The sequence below is a fragment of the Aythya fuligula genome, chromosome 1 (assembly GCF_009819795.1).
Source record: "Aythya fuligula isolate bAytFul2 chromosome 1, bAytFul2.pri, whole genome shotgun sequence".
NCBI lineage: Eukaryota > Metazoa > Chordata > Aves > Anseriformes > Anatidae > Aythya > Aythya fuligula.
The window spans coordinates 206,598,971-206,617,791 of NC_045559.1; the positions used below are offsets into that span (position 1 = coordinate 206,598,971).

Genomic DNA, 18,821 nt, shown 5'->3' on the forward strand with positions numbered 1-18,821 from the left:
GGGCACGGTGCAGACGGGGTGTCAGAGAAGCAGGGATATACAGCTATGGGCTCTTTTTCCCCTTTTAAAAGCAATCGCATCCTTCCAGCTAGTGGGTGCTTTTGCTGCCTCCTGCTCAGCTCCAGCAGGACAGACAGTGCTTCCCGTGCAAAGAACAATCTCTACCCTGGAGTCCTGCTCTGCGCACGCTTAAACACTCAAACGGCTTTGCACATACAAGGCATCGATTGATTTTCACTAACAGAAAATTATTAATAGTCACCACTATCCACTACTAGCAGGATTCTCCACCCTCAGCCCCCACCCGCACGGCAGAATGGGCAGCATGGGGTGAAAAAGAAGTGCATAAACAAGGTCTGGACAGGTCTTGATAGCAAAATGTTTATCTCAAACCTGTCCCCACCCAGCTGGCTGCTAGGCCAGTATGAGTCAGCTCATTTCTGGTAGGCTTTATGCCAGAAATGGGCTGGGGAGGATTAAAGTCTTCATTTTGTTTATCCTCCCTAAAAAAATACTGTTCCTCTGCATTCCCCTGGGCTCGTGAGAAACCCCCCTGGTTTCACAGTGAACTACAGACATCTCCCCCAGTGCAACCTCCCCAGCGGACAAGCCCAGGCCAGCAGGGCTGTGCCCACCCAGAACGCAGGTTTCTAAGTCTGATTTCCAGAGGCAGACCCCACACAACCACCCAGAAGACCACCGAGAGCCAAGGGAGCCAGCACGTCCCAACACCCAAGCCCTGCCCTGCCCGAGCCCCCATCCCCGTCTTGCAGGTACCCAGGCCCCCAGCCCCCAGCCCCTTCAGCCGCCCAGGGACACACAGACAGAGGGGCCTTCACAGGATGAGCTTTATTGGGCTGTTACAAGCTGACGGCTCCAGAGCATTTCCACGGGTGCATGACATGAGCTGGAGGATGTTCTGGGAGCGTTGCTGCCAGCGCTTTAGTGGTACTTGCGGGCCAGAGCGTGGGCCACCACGCGGACCAGCTTCTGCCAGGCGGCCTGGCAGTCAGGAGTGAAATCCTTGGTGAAGTGGGCGGCCAGGACGATGATGAGGATGTCACCCAGGAGCTGTGGGAACATGAGCACCCTTGGTTAACAGTGCCCGGGAGACTGCCGATCCCCACACCAACACTTGCACCAGCCCCAGGGAAACCTACAGGCGTTTGTAGGCTTAAAAATCTCCCCGCAAACTGCAGTCCTTTTAAAGACATATCTTAAACTCATTAATCCTCCTGTTCAGTCTAAATCGCAAAATGTACAACACATGAAATGCACCAGCCCCTGTTTAGTCTGGGCCACTGACTCCAAAGCTTTTCATCTCAGCCACTGATCCCAGGCCATATTTCTTCCCTTTCCTACTGGTATGGGATGAGTAACCAAAAATTCTCCAACAATTCTGTTGATTATTTTTTTCTCCCTTCTGTCTTCATTTGGGAGTTCTCCCGAGCAGGAGGCAGAGCTGAGCATCTGCTGAGCAGCAGGGAGCTGGCACGTGCAAAGCACCCTGGCACCAAGGGCAAGCTCCCACTGGCATGGGGGGATCTCAGCCAGCCCCAGTGACAAGTGCCGGGTCTCCTACCCCACTGGGAGACTCTCATCTGCAGAGATGCGGGAACAAAACTTCTCTCTCCCTCTATGCCCCACTCCTCTTTGGCTGTTGGCATCTAGCCACTGTCTCTTGCTCATCTCTCCTTTCTCCTCCATGCCAGGTTTCACTCTTGCTCCTTTGCTTTCCCCTTAGCTCAGACCTCTTCCTTCTCCAACAACTGCTTTCACTTTACGCTCCCCCTCCCTTTCCGCACTGCAGCCACCTCCTCACCGCCTTTCCTGCCCCCTTGTATCCTTGCTTTCACCCTCCCTATGGCCCCTTCAGCCCCTTTGGTCCTTTCTCCCCAAGCTCCATGTGGGTCCCTTCCCTGCCTCTCCTCCCGGTTCTGCCCCTCTCCTCGACCACCAGCTTCTCTTCCTCCAGCACTGGCATATCTACAGGGAGTCCCCACCTGTGGGACTGGGGACATGGCTTGGGGACACAGGGAGAAACTCCCCACGGAGATGCATGGGGATGGGTGCCCTGGCCAGGAGTGTGGCTCACCCTGAAGTTCTCGGGGTCCACGTGCAGCTTGTCGCAGTGCAGCTCGGACAGCTGGGCGAAGGTGTTCTTGATGTTGTCCAGGTTCTTCACGGCATCTCCGAAGGAGGTGAGCACTTTCTTGCCATGGGCGCGGACCATGGGGTTGCCAAGGATGGCGGTGGGGCTGGACAGGTTGCCGAAGGAAGAGAAGAACCTCTGGGTCCAGGGGTAGACGATCAGCAGCCTGCAGAGAGAAGGGGGGAGAAGCATGCACACCCCGTTAATGCTCCCTCCTGTGCCTGCAGCAGTTTCTCCATGCAGATGCAGCCAAGCCGATGCCCGGGAGCCGAACCTACCTGGCCAGGGCCTCAGCACCACAGTCGGCCACATTGACCTTGCCCCAGAGGCCGGTGATGAGCTGCTTCTCCTCGGCTGTCCAGTGCACCATGGTGTCGGGCGGAGGGTAGCGTGTGGCTGCAGGTACGGAGGAAGTCTCGGCTCTTGCTCCCGCGGGGATCGCACGCTGGCGAGCGGCAGTCCCGATCCCACTTTTATACGCTCCGCAGGGCCCCTCCTCTTCCCCCTGCACCCCTCCATTGGCTGGGTCCTGGGAGGGGCCCCCCCAGCCCTGGCACCCCAAGGGAGGGGACGTGGTGTCAGGGTGGGGCCCCAGGGCACGGTGCCCAGATCCGCCACCACCCTGCCCCCCGTCTTTGATTTCCAGCACTGCAGCTCCCTGCGGGAGGGCGGCATTTATCTCCACGCAAAGTCTGAGCTCAGCACCGTGCGAGTCCCCCCGAAGACCTGGGAGGAAGGTGTGTGCCAGGCTCGGTGTCCCTTGCATGGTGCAACCACAGTGGTGTGTGCCACAGCAAGGCAGAAGAGCAGGACCTGGGGCTGCTGGGTCCTGGCTCTGAAGGCACCAGCTCTGTGCAAGCAGTTTGTCCTCTTCTTGCAGGGCCTAATATCCTTGGGTTCTCCTTGTTCTTTTCTATCTGTTCTTAGCAATCAGCTGTTTAACATTTTGCTAGCATTAGGGTAGCAATAAGGAAATCACGGGCAGTTGGTTGCAGAAGCTCCTGCCTCAAAGAGCCTTCTAGCAGAGGCCAAGTACGGCAGTGTGGAAGGGAAGGGCTGTAATGCAGTGCCCAGGAACTGCCTGCACAATGTTGGCTCGCAGAGGTGGCCCTGGGTGAGGTGAGGGAGACTGGGTGTACTGGTGGCAGTGCAGATCTGCAGCAGCAGGCAGCGGTAACCCCATGAGTTCTGGGAGAAGCAGTGGGGTCCCCTCGGACTGCTCCCAGCAAACAGGAGCTGGAGAAGGTGGGATGGGGGCAGGATCTGGGGCTGGACCTCATCCAGCCAGAGCTGGTAGCTCAAAGGAACACCAGCTGGCCCAGGGTGGCTGCATGACCATGGAGCAATGCCTTTATGTTGGCCATGGGCAACGTCTGCCACTGTTAGCTGCTGCACCAGTTCTGCTCTGTATGCTTGCTTTGGAAGGTGCTTGGTCAAAGGACCCTGCTCCAGACAACCCCCAGCCCTCCATGCTGAAAAGTGCAATGTTTTCAGCAAACCTGCTCCACAGCCATGCCTGCTGCCTTCTCTCTGATAAAGGGGTGGGAGGGCGCAGGCAGAGGAGTTCACTGCACCGAAACCGCAGGCGTGTCCCTGAGATGCTTGCCATGCTGTGGGGATGCTGTGAGTCTCACCACCAGGCTGAAAGGGGGACAGGAGAGCAACGAGGGACATGACCCTCTGCATAGCATGGAGACTTCAGGGAACTTTCTTTTCCTTGTGAAAATTTACATGTAGCAGCCACTGAAACCAAGTACTCTGTCCTTCCTGTACATGAAATTAACTCTTTTGTCATAGTTTTTTTCCATAATAGATATTTGTGAATGTTACAGTCTACCTTTAGTAATCCGAGGATGATAATAATTTAAACAAGGACCAAACAAATAATATGCTTCCTTCTGTGAAAGAAGCTACAAGCAGACCTAATCTCACTGGCATTTCTCCCATTGCACATTTTTGTGCAAAGATTTGTTGCACTTTATCTGTGAAAGGCTTAAAACGTGAAACCCAGTGCTGTTGCCTGATGTCTCAATAAACCACCAGCTTCATTGTATGTGTTTAGTAGTGTCTTTATGTGTTCTAGTCTTGAATGTTTTCCTGGGTTCTCCAGCTTAGACAAGTCTCACTAGCATGAATTCATAGGAACAAGGCATGGCTTGTGGTACCCCATGTGTGTCAGCACCTCATTCCTGTTCCCAGCACCCTGCCGTGGTTCCCCCTCCCATTCCCACAGAGAGGCAGACGCCCTGTGTGATGAAGCAGTAGGTGTTTATTTGGCAGTTACAGACCAGCAGCCCCACAGGATGCTTCCTTGTGATCTGGGCGCATCTCCTGGTGTGAATGGTTGCAGGAAGCTCAGTGGTACTCATGAGCCAGAGCATGGGCCACCACACGGACCATCTTCTGCCAGGCAGACTGGCAGGCTGGGGTGAAATCCTTGCCGAAGTGTGAAGCCAGGACGATGATGAGGATGTCACCGAGGAGCTGGTGGTGGAGGGAGGAGAAGCTGTCAGCCCGGGGTTCTGCCCCACCGCCCGCCCAGCACTCAGGACACGCCACCTGGGCTGCGGCAGTGGTCACAATGCACCGATCGAGGATCCATCGCAAAGCAAGGAGCTGATTTATCACAGCCCCATGCAGAGCACCATGCCCACATCTCTGGCCCTGACCAGGATGCCTGAGTATGCTGGATCCCCCTCCCCAGACACCTTCCCTACACCTGCTGTGCTAGTGTCCTTGCTCTGGCTGGGCTTATTCTCTCCTTTCACTTCCCTCCTTCTCCTTGCTTTTCCTTGGCTCAGATCCCTTCCTTCTGCTGAAATGGCTGTTTATTTTCTGTCTTGGAGTAGCTATTCCCTCGTGCCCAGGCTTATCTCTTACCTTCAACCCTGCCTCAGTTTCTTCTCTTCTGGTCTCTGTGTGCTCCAAGCTCATGTTGCTTCCTCCCTGCTCACTCCATAGCCTGAACGTATTTGACTGCATTTCATGCCCATGCACCTCACCTGCTTGGGTCCCTCCTCTCTCATATCTTAGCCCCAGAACTCCTGCCTGTTATCCTCAAATATGCCTGTGCACTCCTCCCTCCACTGCCCCTGCCCTCAGCAGGTGCCTATGTTCAGGCAGCCCCAAGGATTTGCTTCTGGCTCTCACTGGCTGCCAGACCCCCAGAGCCCTCTCCAGGGGACAGAAACCTCTGTTCCACTGAGGCTGGGGTCCGAGCGCAGCTCACCCTGAAGTTCTCGGGGTCCACGTGCAGCTTGTCACAGTGAAGTTTGCTCAGCTGAGCAAAACACTTCTTGATGTTGTCCAGGTTCTTCACGGCATCTCCGAAGGAGGTGAGCACTTTCTTGCCATGGGCGCGGACCATGGGGTTGCCAAGGATGGCGGTGGGGCTGGACAGGTTGCCGAAGGAAGAGAAGAACCTCTGGGTCCAGGGGTAGACAATCAGCAGCCTGCAGAGAGAAGGGGGAAGACAATTGCACACAGACACTGTTAATGTTCCCTCTGATGAGCTGGGCTGATGCCCGGGAGCCGTTCCTACCTGGCCAGGGCCTCGGCACCACAATCAGCCACATTGACCTTGCCCCAGAGGCCGGTGATGAGCTGCTTCTCCTCGGCTGTCCAGTGCACCATGGTGCTGAGCAAAAGGGCTTGCTTGAGGCTTCTCTGAACAATTACTAGGAAGTAGAGTCAAAGTCTGCTTCAGGGATTTTTATACACTAGTAACAGCTTGTCCTAATCTCAGTTGACATTGCCATTGGTTAGGGCTGGGGAGGGAGCTGGGCTGCGCTAAGAAAGATAGCAATTTTGGATCCTGTCCAGGGGGAAAAGAGGCCCTTTCCCCCCTCTGCCTTTGAGTGGACAAGCTGCATCTTGCACCCATGAGCTTGTAGACGCAGCCCCGAGCGCAGGTGGAGCTCCTCCACGGCCATGGGCTACCAGTGCTGCAGCAGGAGCCGGAGACCTGAAGGTGCAGAGGAGATCCAACGGGACAGGCAGCGACATTCAAAGAGCTTTCAGTCTCTGTCTTGGCCTTGCTTTCAGACTCCTGATGGTGCACTATGCTGCTGGAATCCATCCTGAACAGCTCGAGGCATCATCAGCCCCTGCTTGAAGGATCGGAGGCTTTCTGGGAAATGGGAGCACAATGATTACTCCCAAATGTAGGCCTTGTGCCTTAAATGCAAGATCCTCCTTTCTTCTCAGTCCTAACAAAGAGCTTCACAGCTGTTGTCCATTGCTTTTACCCACTGCAGTTGTCCACAGCCGTTGTCTGTGCTGTTCTGCTGTTGACCATCTCGAGCACAAGTTCCTTGTCAGAGAAAATGAACCCGCCTGGAAGGCGTGATTCTGAGTGGGCCTCAAGAGCAGGGTGCGAGCCCTAGCCTTCATCCTGTGAGCAGTGTGAGCCAGACCCACCACCCACAAGGACAGTCAGTCCCACCCCACACCGGTGGGAAGCTAGGGCCGGGCTGTGCTGTGCACAGTCTGATGCCAATTTCCTCTGCCTGCCCTCCAGGAAGCGGAAAATACAACATGAACTTTATGTCAGATTTTAAATGCCTTGTTACTGCATGGCACTGATGACATTCCCTTCATCTAATGATTGGGTAGCTTTGGGGCACACTTCTGAGACTGCCAAAACTGGAAATGGGGTGTACACCATGTAAAAGTCTGAACTGAATAGGTAACCATGCTTTTTTTTTTTTTTTTAATTTTTTTAATTTTTTTTATTTTTCAGGCTTTTAGCAGAAATATGTGCTGAAACCTTGCCTGCATCGCAAAAGTTGGATGGTTTGCTACATCAGACACCAGCACTGACAAAACCTTTGAGCCCCTCTGATAAATAGGATATCCCATATCCCCAAAGAAATATGATGTCCTGGCAAAGCAGCATTCCTGCTACTGGTAGAGCTGTCTCGATCAGATTGATTGTTCACATAAAATAACTCAGCCCTATGAAATAGCCTTGCAGGGATGCTCTCTCACTGCCTGCAGGCTGAAGTCTGTCCTCTTGTCTTCCCCTTGGCAGCAGTCTTTACAAATCTTGCCTCTTATCAGCCTGCTCCAAATTAAACTGTCAGTAAGTTCCTCCAGCCTTTCCTCTGGTCAACACCAGTCCTTTCGGCAGCTGGCACACCTTTGAAAGTTGTCACTTTTTTCCCACCCTCCTACTTGGCAGAGCATCTTGATCCAAGGTGCTTCCTACTAATAGATGAGGCCGTCAAAGAATAAGAAAAGTGCAAGTAGCATCATTTTGAGAACAGAGTCCTGATGTACTCTAGGCTATGAAATGAGGAGGCTGTAATGCCAAGACATCGCTCTGCAGACATGGCTCCAGATTCTTTATTAGCAGGGTGGGCTGGTGAATTAGTGGCACGCACCCTGTGATACCTCAGCACCAGACCAGCTCAGGTGCACCATCCCACAAGGGCAGTTTCAAATGCCCATCCAAGGTACAAGGTGAGCTGCTAAACTAAGAGATGAAGCAAAGGATGAGCAACTCCTGGGGCTTGCTGAGCTTTGCCTTACGTCTCTTTCTTTCCTCCTCCTTCAGCCCTGTCCCTTCCCAGCCCACGTGGCTCCTCACTCACTGCAGTGGGCAGCAGCATCTGTTGTGCTCCTGCTGGAGAATGTCTCTTCCTAGTGAGTGACTTCTTCAAAGCACTTTTCACATGATCTCCAGCATTAGATCTGCAGGGCAGTTATCGGCTGTTAGCTGAGAGAAGAAAAAGCATGAGATGAAACTCCCTGTTTCATCTCCTGACTTCCAAGGGCTTTTTAGTTGTAATTTGTCAGCCACAAAGATTTTTTAAGGAAACATGTTATGCACGATGACCTGGGCAGGCTCAGAGGCTTTGTGCACCCATTTACAGCCGTTGGGCACTGGTCCATACTGTCATCAGAGGCAAAAGCTCACAGCGAAGTGGACACAGCCTTGAAGGTGTATGTGAGAATGACAAGTATTTTCAGGCAGGACACTGCAAGCATTCTCTGTAAGCAGCACTGCATGCCCAAGGTTTCTGTCAAACAGTGAGGCAGCAGAGAAATGCTTGGCAAAAAGCAAAGGAAGAACAGCCCAGACAGTCCCTGCCCTATGCTTGGATTTTGGGGGTCTTCTTCAGGGATCCCTCCATGGCATACATTTCTATAGGACAGAGTTAATTTTAAATGCATTTTAAAATCACCTGGTTTATGATTTGAGAGCAGAGGCCTGGCAAGCAGTCAGTGTTTGCATGCTCAGAGCTGCCAGCCAGGGGATGTCTCTTGAGGGGGCAGTTCAGTGGCACAGGCTGGGGGAGAGGGGGAGAAGAAATTGTCATGATGTGCCAAGTGGAGGCAGTTTCTGTAGCTGTCTCTGATGTGGGTGGAAGAGCCCCCTATGTGGTTCATCATCGCTTGGCCCCACACTGGGTCATGCCCACTTCCATGGACAGGAGCTCTCCCGTTTTGTACATAAAGTGTCCAACTAGCTGCAAAAGGCTCCAGGCCTTTATAAGGGAAGCAGAGGTTATTGGTCACTCTGATTGCAGCAGGCAGTGTCCTGCGCCAAGCTTTACCCGTGCCCTTATCAGCTGGAGCGGCAGATGTACCCAGCCTCTGGATCCAGGCCAGCCTCTTCTCTCTCTTTCAGAACACGCAATTTCTGAAGCCTAGAGCCAGTCTGCCTTGTGGGTGTCTTTGCTCCCACTTTATTTGCTGTGATCTTCCTTCCACATCTGAACAGCCCTGTCAAGGCTCCTTCCATCCTGTGCCAGCAGCTCCTGGTCTCCCAGCTGAGGGCAGGACCTGGCTGCTTCCTCCTGGCGTGGACGCAGCAGGCAGCACAACAGGAATGTGAATTCACCCCGCAGCAGCCAGCACTGCCTGGGCAGGGCTGGGGAGGGCTGGAACTGCTTGTAGGTGGCTCTGGGCTCCAAAAGCTCTTTGCATTGTACAGAGCTCCTGGGACTCGGGGAGCAGACAGGGCTCACTCAAACGGTGTAACAGAGGGCGAGGCAGAAATGAGGTCCTGAACACAAGCCAACTGCCATAAACCCAGCAAAGGAGCAAGCTGATGGCTTGCTGTCACCAAGGCCTTTTGCGGCTTCTGGCGTCTGTCATGGGCAAGATTTAAACTGTCTACAGAATCACTGCCAAATGTAATAGCAAAAATAGTTTATTGAAGTAAAATATTGCAAAGGTGAGGTTTAACAAATGATGGCAAGGTTCAACTTATTACTTACTGCACAGAGTAATAATATAATATATATATATAATAATAATTCAAAGTTTCCCATGGAAGATGTTAATTCCCTGTGGTACAAGTTATGCATGATACTGGTCACTTACCAAAGATTTGCAGTTGGTAAGGGACCTCTCAGCCTTGAAGAGTATCCTTGTGATGTGTGCCAGCTCAAAGGGGGATCACCGCTTTGCAGCCAGGTGCAGGGAGAACTCCAAAAAAGGCTCACCCAGACTGCCATGCTTATGGAATAATGTATTTGGTTTTTTTTGTCAGATTACGTAAGATGGAAAAGGTAAGCACATGACTCCTTGTGCCCACAACTTCTTTTGTTCCTCGATAAATTAGTCTTGGAAGCACCTACTGCTATTCAGGTGTTAGTTGCACGATGAATGTTCTGGTCTCCACGCTTATGAACACCAAAGCACACCATGAAACCTGGTCCTGTGTGGGTTTCAAAGAACGATTTGGAATTAACGAAGTTCATGACCTATTCAGGGTACAGGCCGTTACTTCCTACAGATCCTAAACCAGACTGCTGCCAGTTTGCTCGAGGAGCTGAGTGCATCCACCAGAGCATCTCAGCACCGCGCTGCACTGCTGCTGCAGAAATGCCCTGAGCTCATGGCGAAGCACCAGCACTGCTCTTCCCCCTGCCACTGTGCTGGTGAGCCTGGGCCCTCCTCCCCAGGGTAATGGTCTGTAGGGCATGCTGGCCTGCAAGGGTGCATTTGGTTCCCTGCTCTCCTGCCAGCTGACGGAAGGACTTTGGCAGGATAAGGCCAACCAGACCATCCCAGCCCTGGCTGCAGTGCACGGACAGGGAGCAGGATGTGCCAGGGCACTGCTGGTGCTGAACCCCTCCTGGGTGAGAGGTTCCCACCGAGCCCAGCAGAGAATCAGGCCCCAGAGGAAGAGGGAACCCATCAGAGTCTCTGCCCAACACAGGGTATGCGCTGCTGGCAACCTTTTTTCTTTGGTGGCAACTACCAAAGGTCTGAACTTTAACTAGAGTGAACCAGGACACTGAGTACAGTCTTACCTCCTGAAATCACACTGACATGCCCATTTGCTGACTGAAGGGAGCATGGCATGTTGTAGGAAAGCTGGGCTGGTTTCTTTTTCCCCCCAGCCCAGGATGTACTTGGCACTGCTGGCAGGGCTGGTTCCACCACCTGTCAGACAGGATGGCTGTCTGGCATAAGGTGGTCATGAGTACAATTCCCCGCTTTATCTGCAGAAAAGCAGAATATTTGTTCCTAAATCTTGCAAAACAATGATTTCATCATTCTGAGACACAGACGTCTGTCCTTGTTGTTTTTTAAGTTACTCCTGAAAAAGCATTCCTGAAACTGATGTGTTTATGTTGAATCTTTCCACTACAGTGAAAAATCATTGTTCATTAAGCTAATCTGACATTAAAATGCTCTGATCAGTCCCATGTAAAAGCTGCCCTCAACCCCTCCTCTCCAGACCATCCACATCATCTTGCAGAGAGCGTATTCTGATCAAAATGCCCAAGGCTATTGGGAAGAACATTTTCACTGCTGACATAGAAAATGCTTTTTATCATTTTCTTGAAGATACATTAGTACTACGAAAGCTCACATTTCTGTCTAAGCTGTCTTGAATGAATCTCTCCAAATTTATATCCTTGCACGCAGTGCAGGTGGAGAGGTTTAGGGCCAGAAGATTTCTGCTGGACCTGCAGCTTGGCTTTCTATGCAGAGCAGGTCAGAAAACCTCCCCAGCTATTTCGGCAAGCTTAGAGCGCTCGGTGAGCTAGGATGTGCCCACAGCTTGTTGACAGGCCAGTATCTCCAGATGCCCCCCTGGAGCTCTAAATGCCCCCAGCAGCCCTCTGGGCATGGGGCTCTGCGTGGCTGGTATGAGCCCAGCTGGGCAGGCAGCACTGAGTGGGCAGTGAGAGAGCCCAAATAGCCAGGAGGAGCATCCTCCCTTAGGCTAGTCTGACTTTTTTTTTTTTTTTTTGGACGATGATGCTCCCAGCAGCCCTGAGACCTTCTTTCCCCTTTTGTACCCCCTGTTTCCTCTCCCCCTCCCTCCCACAAGCAGCTACAGAGACACAGGAGCACACTGAGAAGCTCAGAAAATGTTTTGTTTCGTTTTATTTTTATTGACTGTTACAGCTGCATCCTCCTCTGGAGCGTTCAGTGGTACTTGTAGGCCAGAGCGTGGGCCACCACACCAACCAGCTTTTGCCAAGTGGCCTGGCAGGCAGGGGTGAAATCCTTGGTGAAGTGTGCGGCCAGCACAATGATGAGGATGTCTCCCAGGAGCTGGGGGGACAAGAAAGGAAATCAGGTCAGCATGGCACTGAGAACCCCTTCATCCCGTGTAGGACCCAGGTGCTGGAGGCAAACCCATCTGCTATGTTGGGTGCTGGAGGCTGTCATGCAGAGAAGCTCTTTTAGCTGAGTTCTCTGTGCAGGAATATGTCTTGTGCTGACCGCACGAACCAGTATCCACCAGCTCTTCCCCTGCCTTTTCTCACACCTGCTTTTTCCAAACTCTAGAGTGTATTTCCAAACATTTTATATTTTTTTTTCTTTCCTGCTGTGAATCCCCATGCCTACTTTAGCTGGGGCTCAGGTCCATGCCAGCTCTGCCTGCTACATTCCTGAGGTTAGGCTGAAGCAGGGGCTGAAATGGAGGCTATCAGCTGCATTGAGCCCTCCCAGTCCCCTCCAGCCTGAACTGCCTGCTCTCCACCCACAGACACTTTTTGCCCCCCAGCACCATGATGTCCATTCATTTAATCCCCTCCTGCTCCCCTCCCTCCTCTGCTGAACTTACCCCCACCCAGACATGTCCCCTCTGTTTTTAATTCCAGCCTACATCTCTAGGGCCTTTCTTCCCATCAGCATCCACACTCTGAGCATCCCTGGGTCTCCATCTCATGCTGGCTTTACCCCTCTCCTCCTACATCTGCCAGCCTTGGAAAAAGTGAGGGTGAAGTGGTCCCCATCCCTGGGGGCAGGAGGTGGCAGGGAGAGGCTGCACAGGGCACCAGCACAGCAGCAACACTCTTCAGGCACTTTCCTGCTGTCCTCTCCACCCTCAGCATCATTGAGCCTATCCTCTTCCTCCTGCTTTTCTCCAGCCATGCCTCCAGGCAGTGAGGGCATGTCCCTGGATCTGTCCCCAAATCTGTAACCACATGGAGCCCCTTCCCTGACAGCATCAAATACCCAACCTTCCCTCCCCCTCTTAAGGACACATCCAAGGCAGCCCCTTTCTCTTTAGCACCCAAAATCTTTGTTATTGATGCTCTTTAAACCCTCCAGACACTGAGCTAATCTGTTAGATGGAGGGAGAGATGGACAATCCCCACTCATGGCTCACCCTGAAGTTCTCGGGGTCCACATGCAGCTTCTCACAGTGCAGCTCAGACAGCTTGGCGTAGGTTGCTTTGAGGTTTTCCAGGTTCTTCACGGCTTCCCCGAAGGAGGTGAGCACTTTCTTGCCATGGGCACGGACCTTGGGGTTGCCAATGATGGCGGTGGGGCTGGACAGGTTCCCAAAGTTATCAAAGAACCTCTGGGTCCAGGGGTAGACGATCAGCAGCCTGCAGAGAGAACAGGAGACATGAGCACACACGTACACCCTTCATGAGCTGTACCTGCAGTGGTTTCTCCATGCAGATGCAGCCGAGCCGATGCCCAGGAGCCGAACCTACCTGGCCAGGGCCTCAGCTCCACATTCCTCCACGTTGACCTTGCCCCAGAGGCCAGTGATGAGCTGCTTCTCCTCGGCTGACCAGTGCACCATGGTGTCGGGCGGAGGGTAGCGTGTGGCTGCAGGAGGACACGGACCTTGTAGCGGAGCTGCAGACCCCTGGGGGCTTTTATCTGCTGCCGGCAGCCCCTCCCCGCCCCGCGCTGTGGGGCCATTGGCTGGGGATGGGTGGGGGTCCGCCAGCAGAGCCCTGTCCACGGGGTGGTCAGTCTGCAGCGAGGTGTGGCCTTCAAGGGAAAAACCCTGAGACTCACTCAACAGGCAGGCTCGGGGCATAGCAGCCCTTATCTCCCTTTCTTCCCTTCCAACAGCTGACCCCTGTGCAAGGTGCTTTACACTGCCTTCATGCCTGCAGCACCCGAATTTGGCCCCTCTGCAGCATCTACAGGCTCTCTAAACCTGAGGGATATTCCTCTGCCATGGCAGGTGGCCTGGTTCATGAAGCTGGGCGCTGCACAGGCCTTTCTGCACAGCAACACCTTCCCAAGGATGCTGAGGGCTGTTGCCCTTGACTGCAGCTCTGCAGCTCTGGGTGCACAGACCTTCAGAGGAGCTGCTGCCCATTTATTAAATCGAGCACCTTTCATCAGGAGGAAGTGTAGAAAATGTCAGCCTGCCAGCCCAGAGCCTCACACCTGAACTGGGTGCCGAAGCACCCAGGGCATGTGGCCATGACTGGTGTGAGCCCCAGGGAGAGGTCGCACCTCTCCGCTGCCTCGGGCTGCAGGACTGCAGTGGGGTGCTGGAGCTGGCAGGCACTGCCTGGGGCAGCTTCCTCTGCTCTTCTAATGGTCATACTGCACTAATGAGGCAGGCACTTCCCTGTCCTCTCCCTTCTGTGAAATTAAATTATTCTTCCTTGCACAAGAAGAGCAGGACCAGCCATGTTACAGCCAGACCAGCAACATCCCCTTCCATCATTTCAGAGCCTTACAAAAGGTTTCTGCTTGGCTCTGGGTTTCACTCTCCACATGAAATGAACTTTTATTTTTCCTGAATGGAAAGACATGTTAAGCCCTTGGGCAAAACTGTGCTCCCATGCACAGGCATGCAAAGCCAGGATGCAGGAGGTGTGCAGTGTCCTGGCAAGCCTGTGGGACTTGGGTCTCTCTGCAGGCAGTCTAGGAGGTTTCATCCAGACCTCTGCTCCATTCCAGTTACAAACCCTTTGATATGAACAGAGCTGCACAGGGCAGTGACACAAGCATGGGCATCTCACTGTGCTCCAGCTGGGGTGGTCCAGGGATGTGGTCACATTTCAGACCCTTGCTGCAGCGTCCTAGGAGGCACTTTTTTTATTATTATTATTATTATTTTTAGTTTTTTTTTTTTTAGGTTTTAGTTTTTCGTTTGTTTGTTTGTTTGTTGTTTGGTTTTTTAATTTCTGAATCCTGGGCAAGGCCCATAGGCCCCTTTCAGCTGCAAGGGAGTCACCAGGGAGCTCTGATAGCACAATGTGGAGCGGAGGCTGCTCAGCACAGATAAATGTATCATACAGGTGGCCAGCACTTGCTGTAATTTCTGACCCAAAGAACAGACAGAGTCACACACCCGTGTTCGTGAGGAGATCTGACGACTTCAGAAGTTGTCAGTTTTTATTAAGGCAAGACTCACAGCATTAAATCAAATATATGCAGCCCTAAATTCATACAGATATTCACATCATGTGAGTTGGTGCATACAGCAGAGCAAAGAGCTGGCCAAAACAGCTGTACGTGCAGCTGTGTGAGGACAATACATGGCCTAGCATGGACTTTTCATTAATCAATTCTCTCATCCTATAGCCTACATTTGGTGGGAAACCCACATTGAAGATAAAATCCAAGCTACATCTGGGTCTATTATTAGCAGTGCATTTGCCTCCTTGGTGATGGGAGTCTCATTTTCAGCTCTGTGAAGATGAACTTTAAAAGACAGAAGATAATGATGCTTTGCTGCTGCATTTGAACCAGCAGAATGACAAAGCTCAGGGAGGGCTGGCAGATAGGCATGTGAAGCTGGGAGAAGCAGAACAACATCAAACACAGAGGCTTGGAGGAGAATATTAACTGAAGTATTGCTGCTAGCAAGAATCTGTGGTTTAAAAATGCTGATTTTCTGGACTCCATGGAAAAGCAGGCAGAGACATGGCTTACAGTGAGAAACCTCAGGTTCTGATCCCGCACCGTGGACTGTTTTGAGTGTTTTTTGAGACCACTCAGGTCTGGTTTTTGCTGGTGCAGTTGCAGGAGCAGGAACAGGTGTTCACGAGATGCTTAACAGTGGTCCCGAAGAGCCAAGGGGAGGGGAAGGGGAGCAGAGTAAACAGGAAAAAGTGGCTGAAATGTTCCAGCTGTTGCTCTGAGGCAAGCTCATTCGGCACCACTCTTCTGTATTGATCCCTTTTAATGGCTGGTTTTATACCTACAGCAATTCCTTATACTCTACATCCTGTAAGATGGGCACTCAAAAAATGAGTAACAGCAGGAGAATCAGACAGCTAATAAGGTTAGGGGCATACTGGGGACTTCTGGATGTGGAGAGTCCATAACAGCAACAACCCTTTACAGCCAGTCTGGGCTGTAAATTCACATATGGGCTGCTGCCTGCTCCTGCCCCACTGGCACTTTGGCTGTGTCCAGTCTATCCCTGGTGCCTCATTTTAACTTGCACCCCCACCACTCTGCTAATGCTGATACCCTCTGAAGAGCTGCTCCAGGGACAAAAGCAGGCTTCAGGTTACTGTCCAGGTGGACCCTGAATGTGGAACCAGAGCACAGCTCTACAAGATGGTCACAGACCCCAAGGAACAAGCAGGGCTCCTGCTCTAGACCCTTTCAGGACAGAATGACAGATTTGGGAAAATGCAGTGCAGCAGCAGGCTGGTCTGAATCACCATAATTTATACACCTTGCCCTGGCTGGGACAGTGTGGTTACTGGCCTGAACATGAAAGCCAAGAATCTCTGATGGTGTCATTTCTTTCCTCAGGAGGGAAGGGAAACAGAAAAGACCCCAGGCAGAAGAGATGTGGGCACGCCACGGTGGAGAGTCAGTGCAGATCAGAGTTTTACAGCAAGTAGGCAGTGAGCTTAATCTTATTACCACAAGGAGAGTTTTCTAATTTAGCTTTGGCTCATTGCCCTAAGCACTCTGCCTTCAACCCAAAGTCATTTCAAATGGCTTCTGTGCTGTAGCAATAAACTAGGGAGAAACATAACTGCAGGTTAAATGAGTGCTGCTCTGTCCCAGAGTCAGCCCCTAGGCACAGCAGATTCAGTCTGAGACCAGACTGAGAGGGCAGGGAGCAGAATGACGAGACCTGCACGAGACCCTGGACACCTGCAGCGAGTGCATGGCTGGCACTGGGCTGGCAGGGTGCTGCAGCAGCGCTGATTCTGTGCCACGCACCTTTTATTAGCCTGTTTTTTCCAGCTGCAGAGGTCAGGAACACAAAAATTCTGCATTGCAGGGCGTTAATAAACTATTGGCTGCACCAGTGGAAGAAACAACAGGAAAACATCGGTTCTGTCTGTCCACGTCTCGTTCCTGTTAGGAGGCTAGCAAAATTCACTTGGGGGTCAGAGAGAGCCACGCATCCCCTAACGTGGATATCTCATTTCAGGAGCCAGGCTTAACCCTTCGTGCCCTTTAGCCCTGATTCCAAGAGGAGCGGAGCACCCATTTGCCAGCTTGGGCCACTGTTCAGGTAGTCCAGCATTAGGCACTCACAGCCTGAATGTCATGCCATATAATGACCTACTTACTATCCAGACATGGTCCTCAGCATTTCAGCTGGCTTACAGCCTTTTACTGTGTTTCTTTAATATTGTCAGAAGTCTTGTGATTTTGAAATGTGTGTCTTAGAGACACTATGTGCAGTCTGGGGCTAGTCACAACAGGAATACACAGAGGACCTCCAGGGCACCACAGGAGAAGGGACCTGATCATATTCATATATTGCTGTCCCTATATCCCTGTAAAGGGATTCAGCAGGCTCTGCTCTGCTCGAAAGCCAGTCCAGTGTCATGGGCTACAGGCGGTTCAGAGCAGAGTGAGGTGAAGAGATGTGAGGCACAAGGTCAGGCATAAAAGCCAGGACACTCAGGGAAAAGCTAATGATTTAATTAAACAGCTTCTGAGTTATCCCTCAATGCAAGAACTCAGGCAAAAGCAATACAGAAATTGGCAAAAACAGCTTTTTTATTCATGGCAAGATGTCTCCAGGGCAGTATCCCTTAAGGCAGTGTTTTCCCTGCCTATAACTGGTTCAGTTATTTGCTCTTATCCCTCTTCCTCACTGGGGCTTTCATTTGCTCAACTCAAGACAGACACAGGCTCCTGGCCAAAGGTTCCAGCCTCTGGCCTCCTACCAGAGCCTGTGCACTGGGCTGGAGCACACAGAGCCCAGGGGACACCAGGGGGACATTTGGGAGAGGGGCGCATTACAAGGGCCAACACAGCGTTTCCCCGAGTGCAGTGGGACAGGGCTCAGGAGCCAGACAGGGGTTTCCATGACCAGGTTCGTGAGGTGTCTCCATCACAGCACTGTGCCTGTTTTGCACAACGGCTGCCCCGATTCTCCCAGCGTGGGCTCTGCCGTGCTCAGGCCGCTGCCGCATCCCGGAGGCCTGCAGCACAGGAGGCACCTATCGGCCGCTTCACACCCCGCTGCCCTGCTCTGCCGGCCCCTCTATCACCCACCGGCAGCCCCCGGCCTCCCACACCCTGTGGCCCTGCACCAGATAGCTCCTTGCCACCCTGGCTGCAGTGCAAGATAAACGTCAGCACCCGGCTGTACACAGGGAGCCAGCTTTCTGCCCCTGCATTTAGCTGAGGTGGGCCACGCTATGGCCCCGCACACCTCTGCACACCTCTGCACACACCGGCTGCTGCCATTTCCCAGCCACGCTGGTGTGCAGCCACCGTATCCATGGGGAAACTACAATTTCCTCTCATTTTGTTCTCTTAGTGGAGGTGAGAGGTGGTACAGAATGGGATTTCAGTCTTTTCATCACCACTACCCAAATGCAACATTCACAACAGTACAAAGTGAGTACAGTTACAGCTGATCAGGAGCTGAGCCCCCCAACCCTGCTCCTTGAGCAATGTGGGGGTCCCTGATGGTGATCCTCAGGGCCCTGTGCATTGCCAGAGCAGAAGTGAGCACTGGAGGGAGGGAAACTGGAGAACCAGGCCCACAGAAAAGATCCCTTCCGGGGTCTTTTGCCCATTTCAGGTGAAATAAATGATTGTGATGCCACAGAATAAGCACTGCCAGTAATTATAGTGCCCTGGCCAGGAAACCAGCAATGCAAAAAAGTCCTCAAGTGTTACATGCTCACACACTAAAATCCTTCAGTGCAAACATGTTCCAGTCTCTTGCTGGTAACCCAGCCAAACTGTGGCTCATATCCCAAAGCCTTAATCTTCAGTGGCATGCCATGTCCTGGAGTGCCTGGAGTTTGGGGGCTGCCTTCCACTGGGAAGGTGCTGGGCCGCATCGAGCTGGGCAGTGCAGGAGGGCACAAATGCAGAGTGGAGATCACACACCTGCACACACACATGCACATACACCTGAACCTGAGTGCTCAGGGTAAGGGCACATGGCCCTGCTTTCCCTGCAGCCACTGCCATCCCTTCTTCCAAGGAGCAGCTCAGCTCTGAGGAACCTGGCCAGTGCCCCAGCACTGGGCCCACTGTGGCT

The 18,821-nt window shown here is 52.5% G+C and overlaps 3 protein-coding genes across 3 annotated transcripts; all 3 read right to left on the reverse strand.

Annotated features, from left to right (window-relative positions):
* Nucleotides 1-830: 830 nt before the first annotated feature.
* LOC116489378 (hemoglobin subunit beta) lies at nucleotides 831-2,613 on the reverse strand. The gene is made up of 3 exons (XM_032187699.1): nucleotides 2,431-2,613; nucleotides 2,096-2,318; nucleotides 831-1,071 (listed from the first exon to the last, which is right to left on the reverse strand). The coding sequence occupies exons 1-3, from the start codon at nucleotides 2,520-2,522 to the stop codon at nucleotides 943-945; spliced, it is 444 nt and encodes a 147-aa protein (XP_032043590.1). The 5' UTR covers nucleotides 2,523-2,613; the 3' UTR covers nucleotides 831-942.
* Nucleotides 2,614-4,401: 1,788 nt separating this feature from the next.
* On the reverse strand, nucleotides 4,402-5,844 carry LOC116489384 (hemoglobin subunit beta-like). Its single transcript, XM_032187714.1, has 3 exons — nucleotides 5,694-5,844; nucleotides 5,382-5,604; nucleotides 4,402-4,636 (listed from the first exon to the last, which is right to left on the reverse strand). Exons 1-3 carry the CDS (start codon nucleotides 5,783-5,785, stop codon nucleotides 4,508-4,510), a joined length of 444 nt encoding a protein of 147 aa, XP_032043605.1. The 5' UTR covers nucleotides 5,786-5,844; the 3' UTR covers nucleotides 4,402-4,507.
* A 5,704-nt stretch (nucleotides 5,845-11,548) lies between these two features.
* LOC116489390 (hemoglobin subunit rho) lies at nucleotides 11,549-13,169 on the reverse strand. Its single transcript, XM_032187724.1, has 3 exons — nucleotides 13,078-13,169; nucleotides 12,744-12,966; nucleotides 11,549-11,677 (listed from the first exon to the last, which is right to left on the reverse strand). Exons 1-3 carry the CDS (start codon nucleotides 13,167-13,169, stop codon nucleotides 11,549-11,551), a joined length of 444 nt encoding a protein of 147 aa, XP_032043615.1.
* Between the last annotated feature and the right edge of the window lie 5,652 nt (nucleotides 13,170-18,821).

What these genes read in the sequence shown, in the direction of transcription:
- LOC116489378 (XM_032187699.1), bottom strand. Translation starts at nt 2,522, where the DNA reads ATGGTGCACTGGACAGCCGAGGAGAAGCAGCTCATCACCGGCCTCTGG. An exon ending in GGTGCTGAGGCCCTGGCCAG is followed by an intron (nt 2,319 to 2,430) that starts GTAGGTTCGGCT and finishes TTCTCTCTGCAG; the next exon opens with GCTGCTGATCGTCTACCCCT. An exon ending in TGGACCCCGAGAACTTCAGG is followed by an intron (nt 1,072 to 2,095) that starts GTGAGCCACACT and finishes ATGTTCCCACAG; the next exon opens with CTCCTGGGTGACATCCTCAT.
- LOC116489384 (XM_032187714.1), bottom strand. Translation starts at nt 5,785, where the DNA reads ATGGTGCACTGGACAGCCGAGGAGAAGCAGCTCATCACCGGCCTCTGG. An exon ending in GGTGCCGAGGCCCTGGCCAG is followed by an intron (nt 5,605 to 5,693) that starts GTAGGAACGGCT and finishes TTCTCTCTGCAG; the next exon opens with GCTGCTGATTGTCTACCCCT. An exon ending in TGGACCCCGAGAACTTCAGG is followed by an intron (nt 4,637 to 5,381) that starts GTGAGCTGCGCT and finishes CTCCACCACCAG; the next exon opens with CTCCTCGGTGACATCCTCAT.
- LOC116489390 (XM_032187724.1), bottom strand. Translation starts at nt 13,169, where the DNA reads ATGGTGCACTGGTCAGCCGAGGAGAAGCAGCTCATCACTGGCCTCTGG. An exon ending in GGAGCTGAGGCCCTGGCCAG is followed by an intron (nt 12,967 to 13,077) that starts GTAGGTTCGGCT and finishes TTCTCTCTGCAG; the next exon opens with GCTGCTGATCGTCTACCCCT. An exon ending in TGGACCCCGAGAACTTCAGG is followed by an intron (nt 11,678 to 12,743) that starts GTGAGCCATGAG and finishes TTGTCCCCCCAG; the next exon opens with CTCCTGGGAGACATCCTCAT.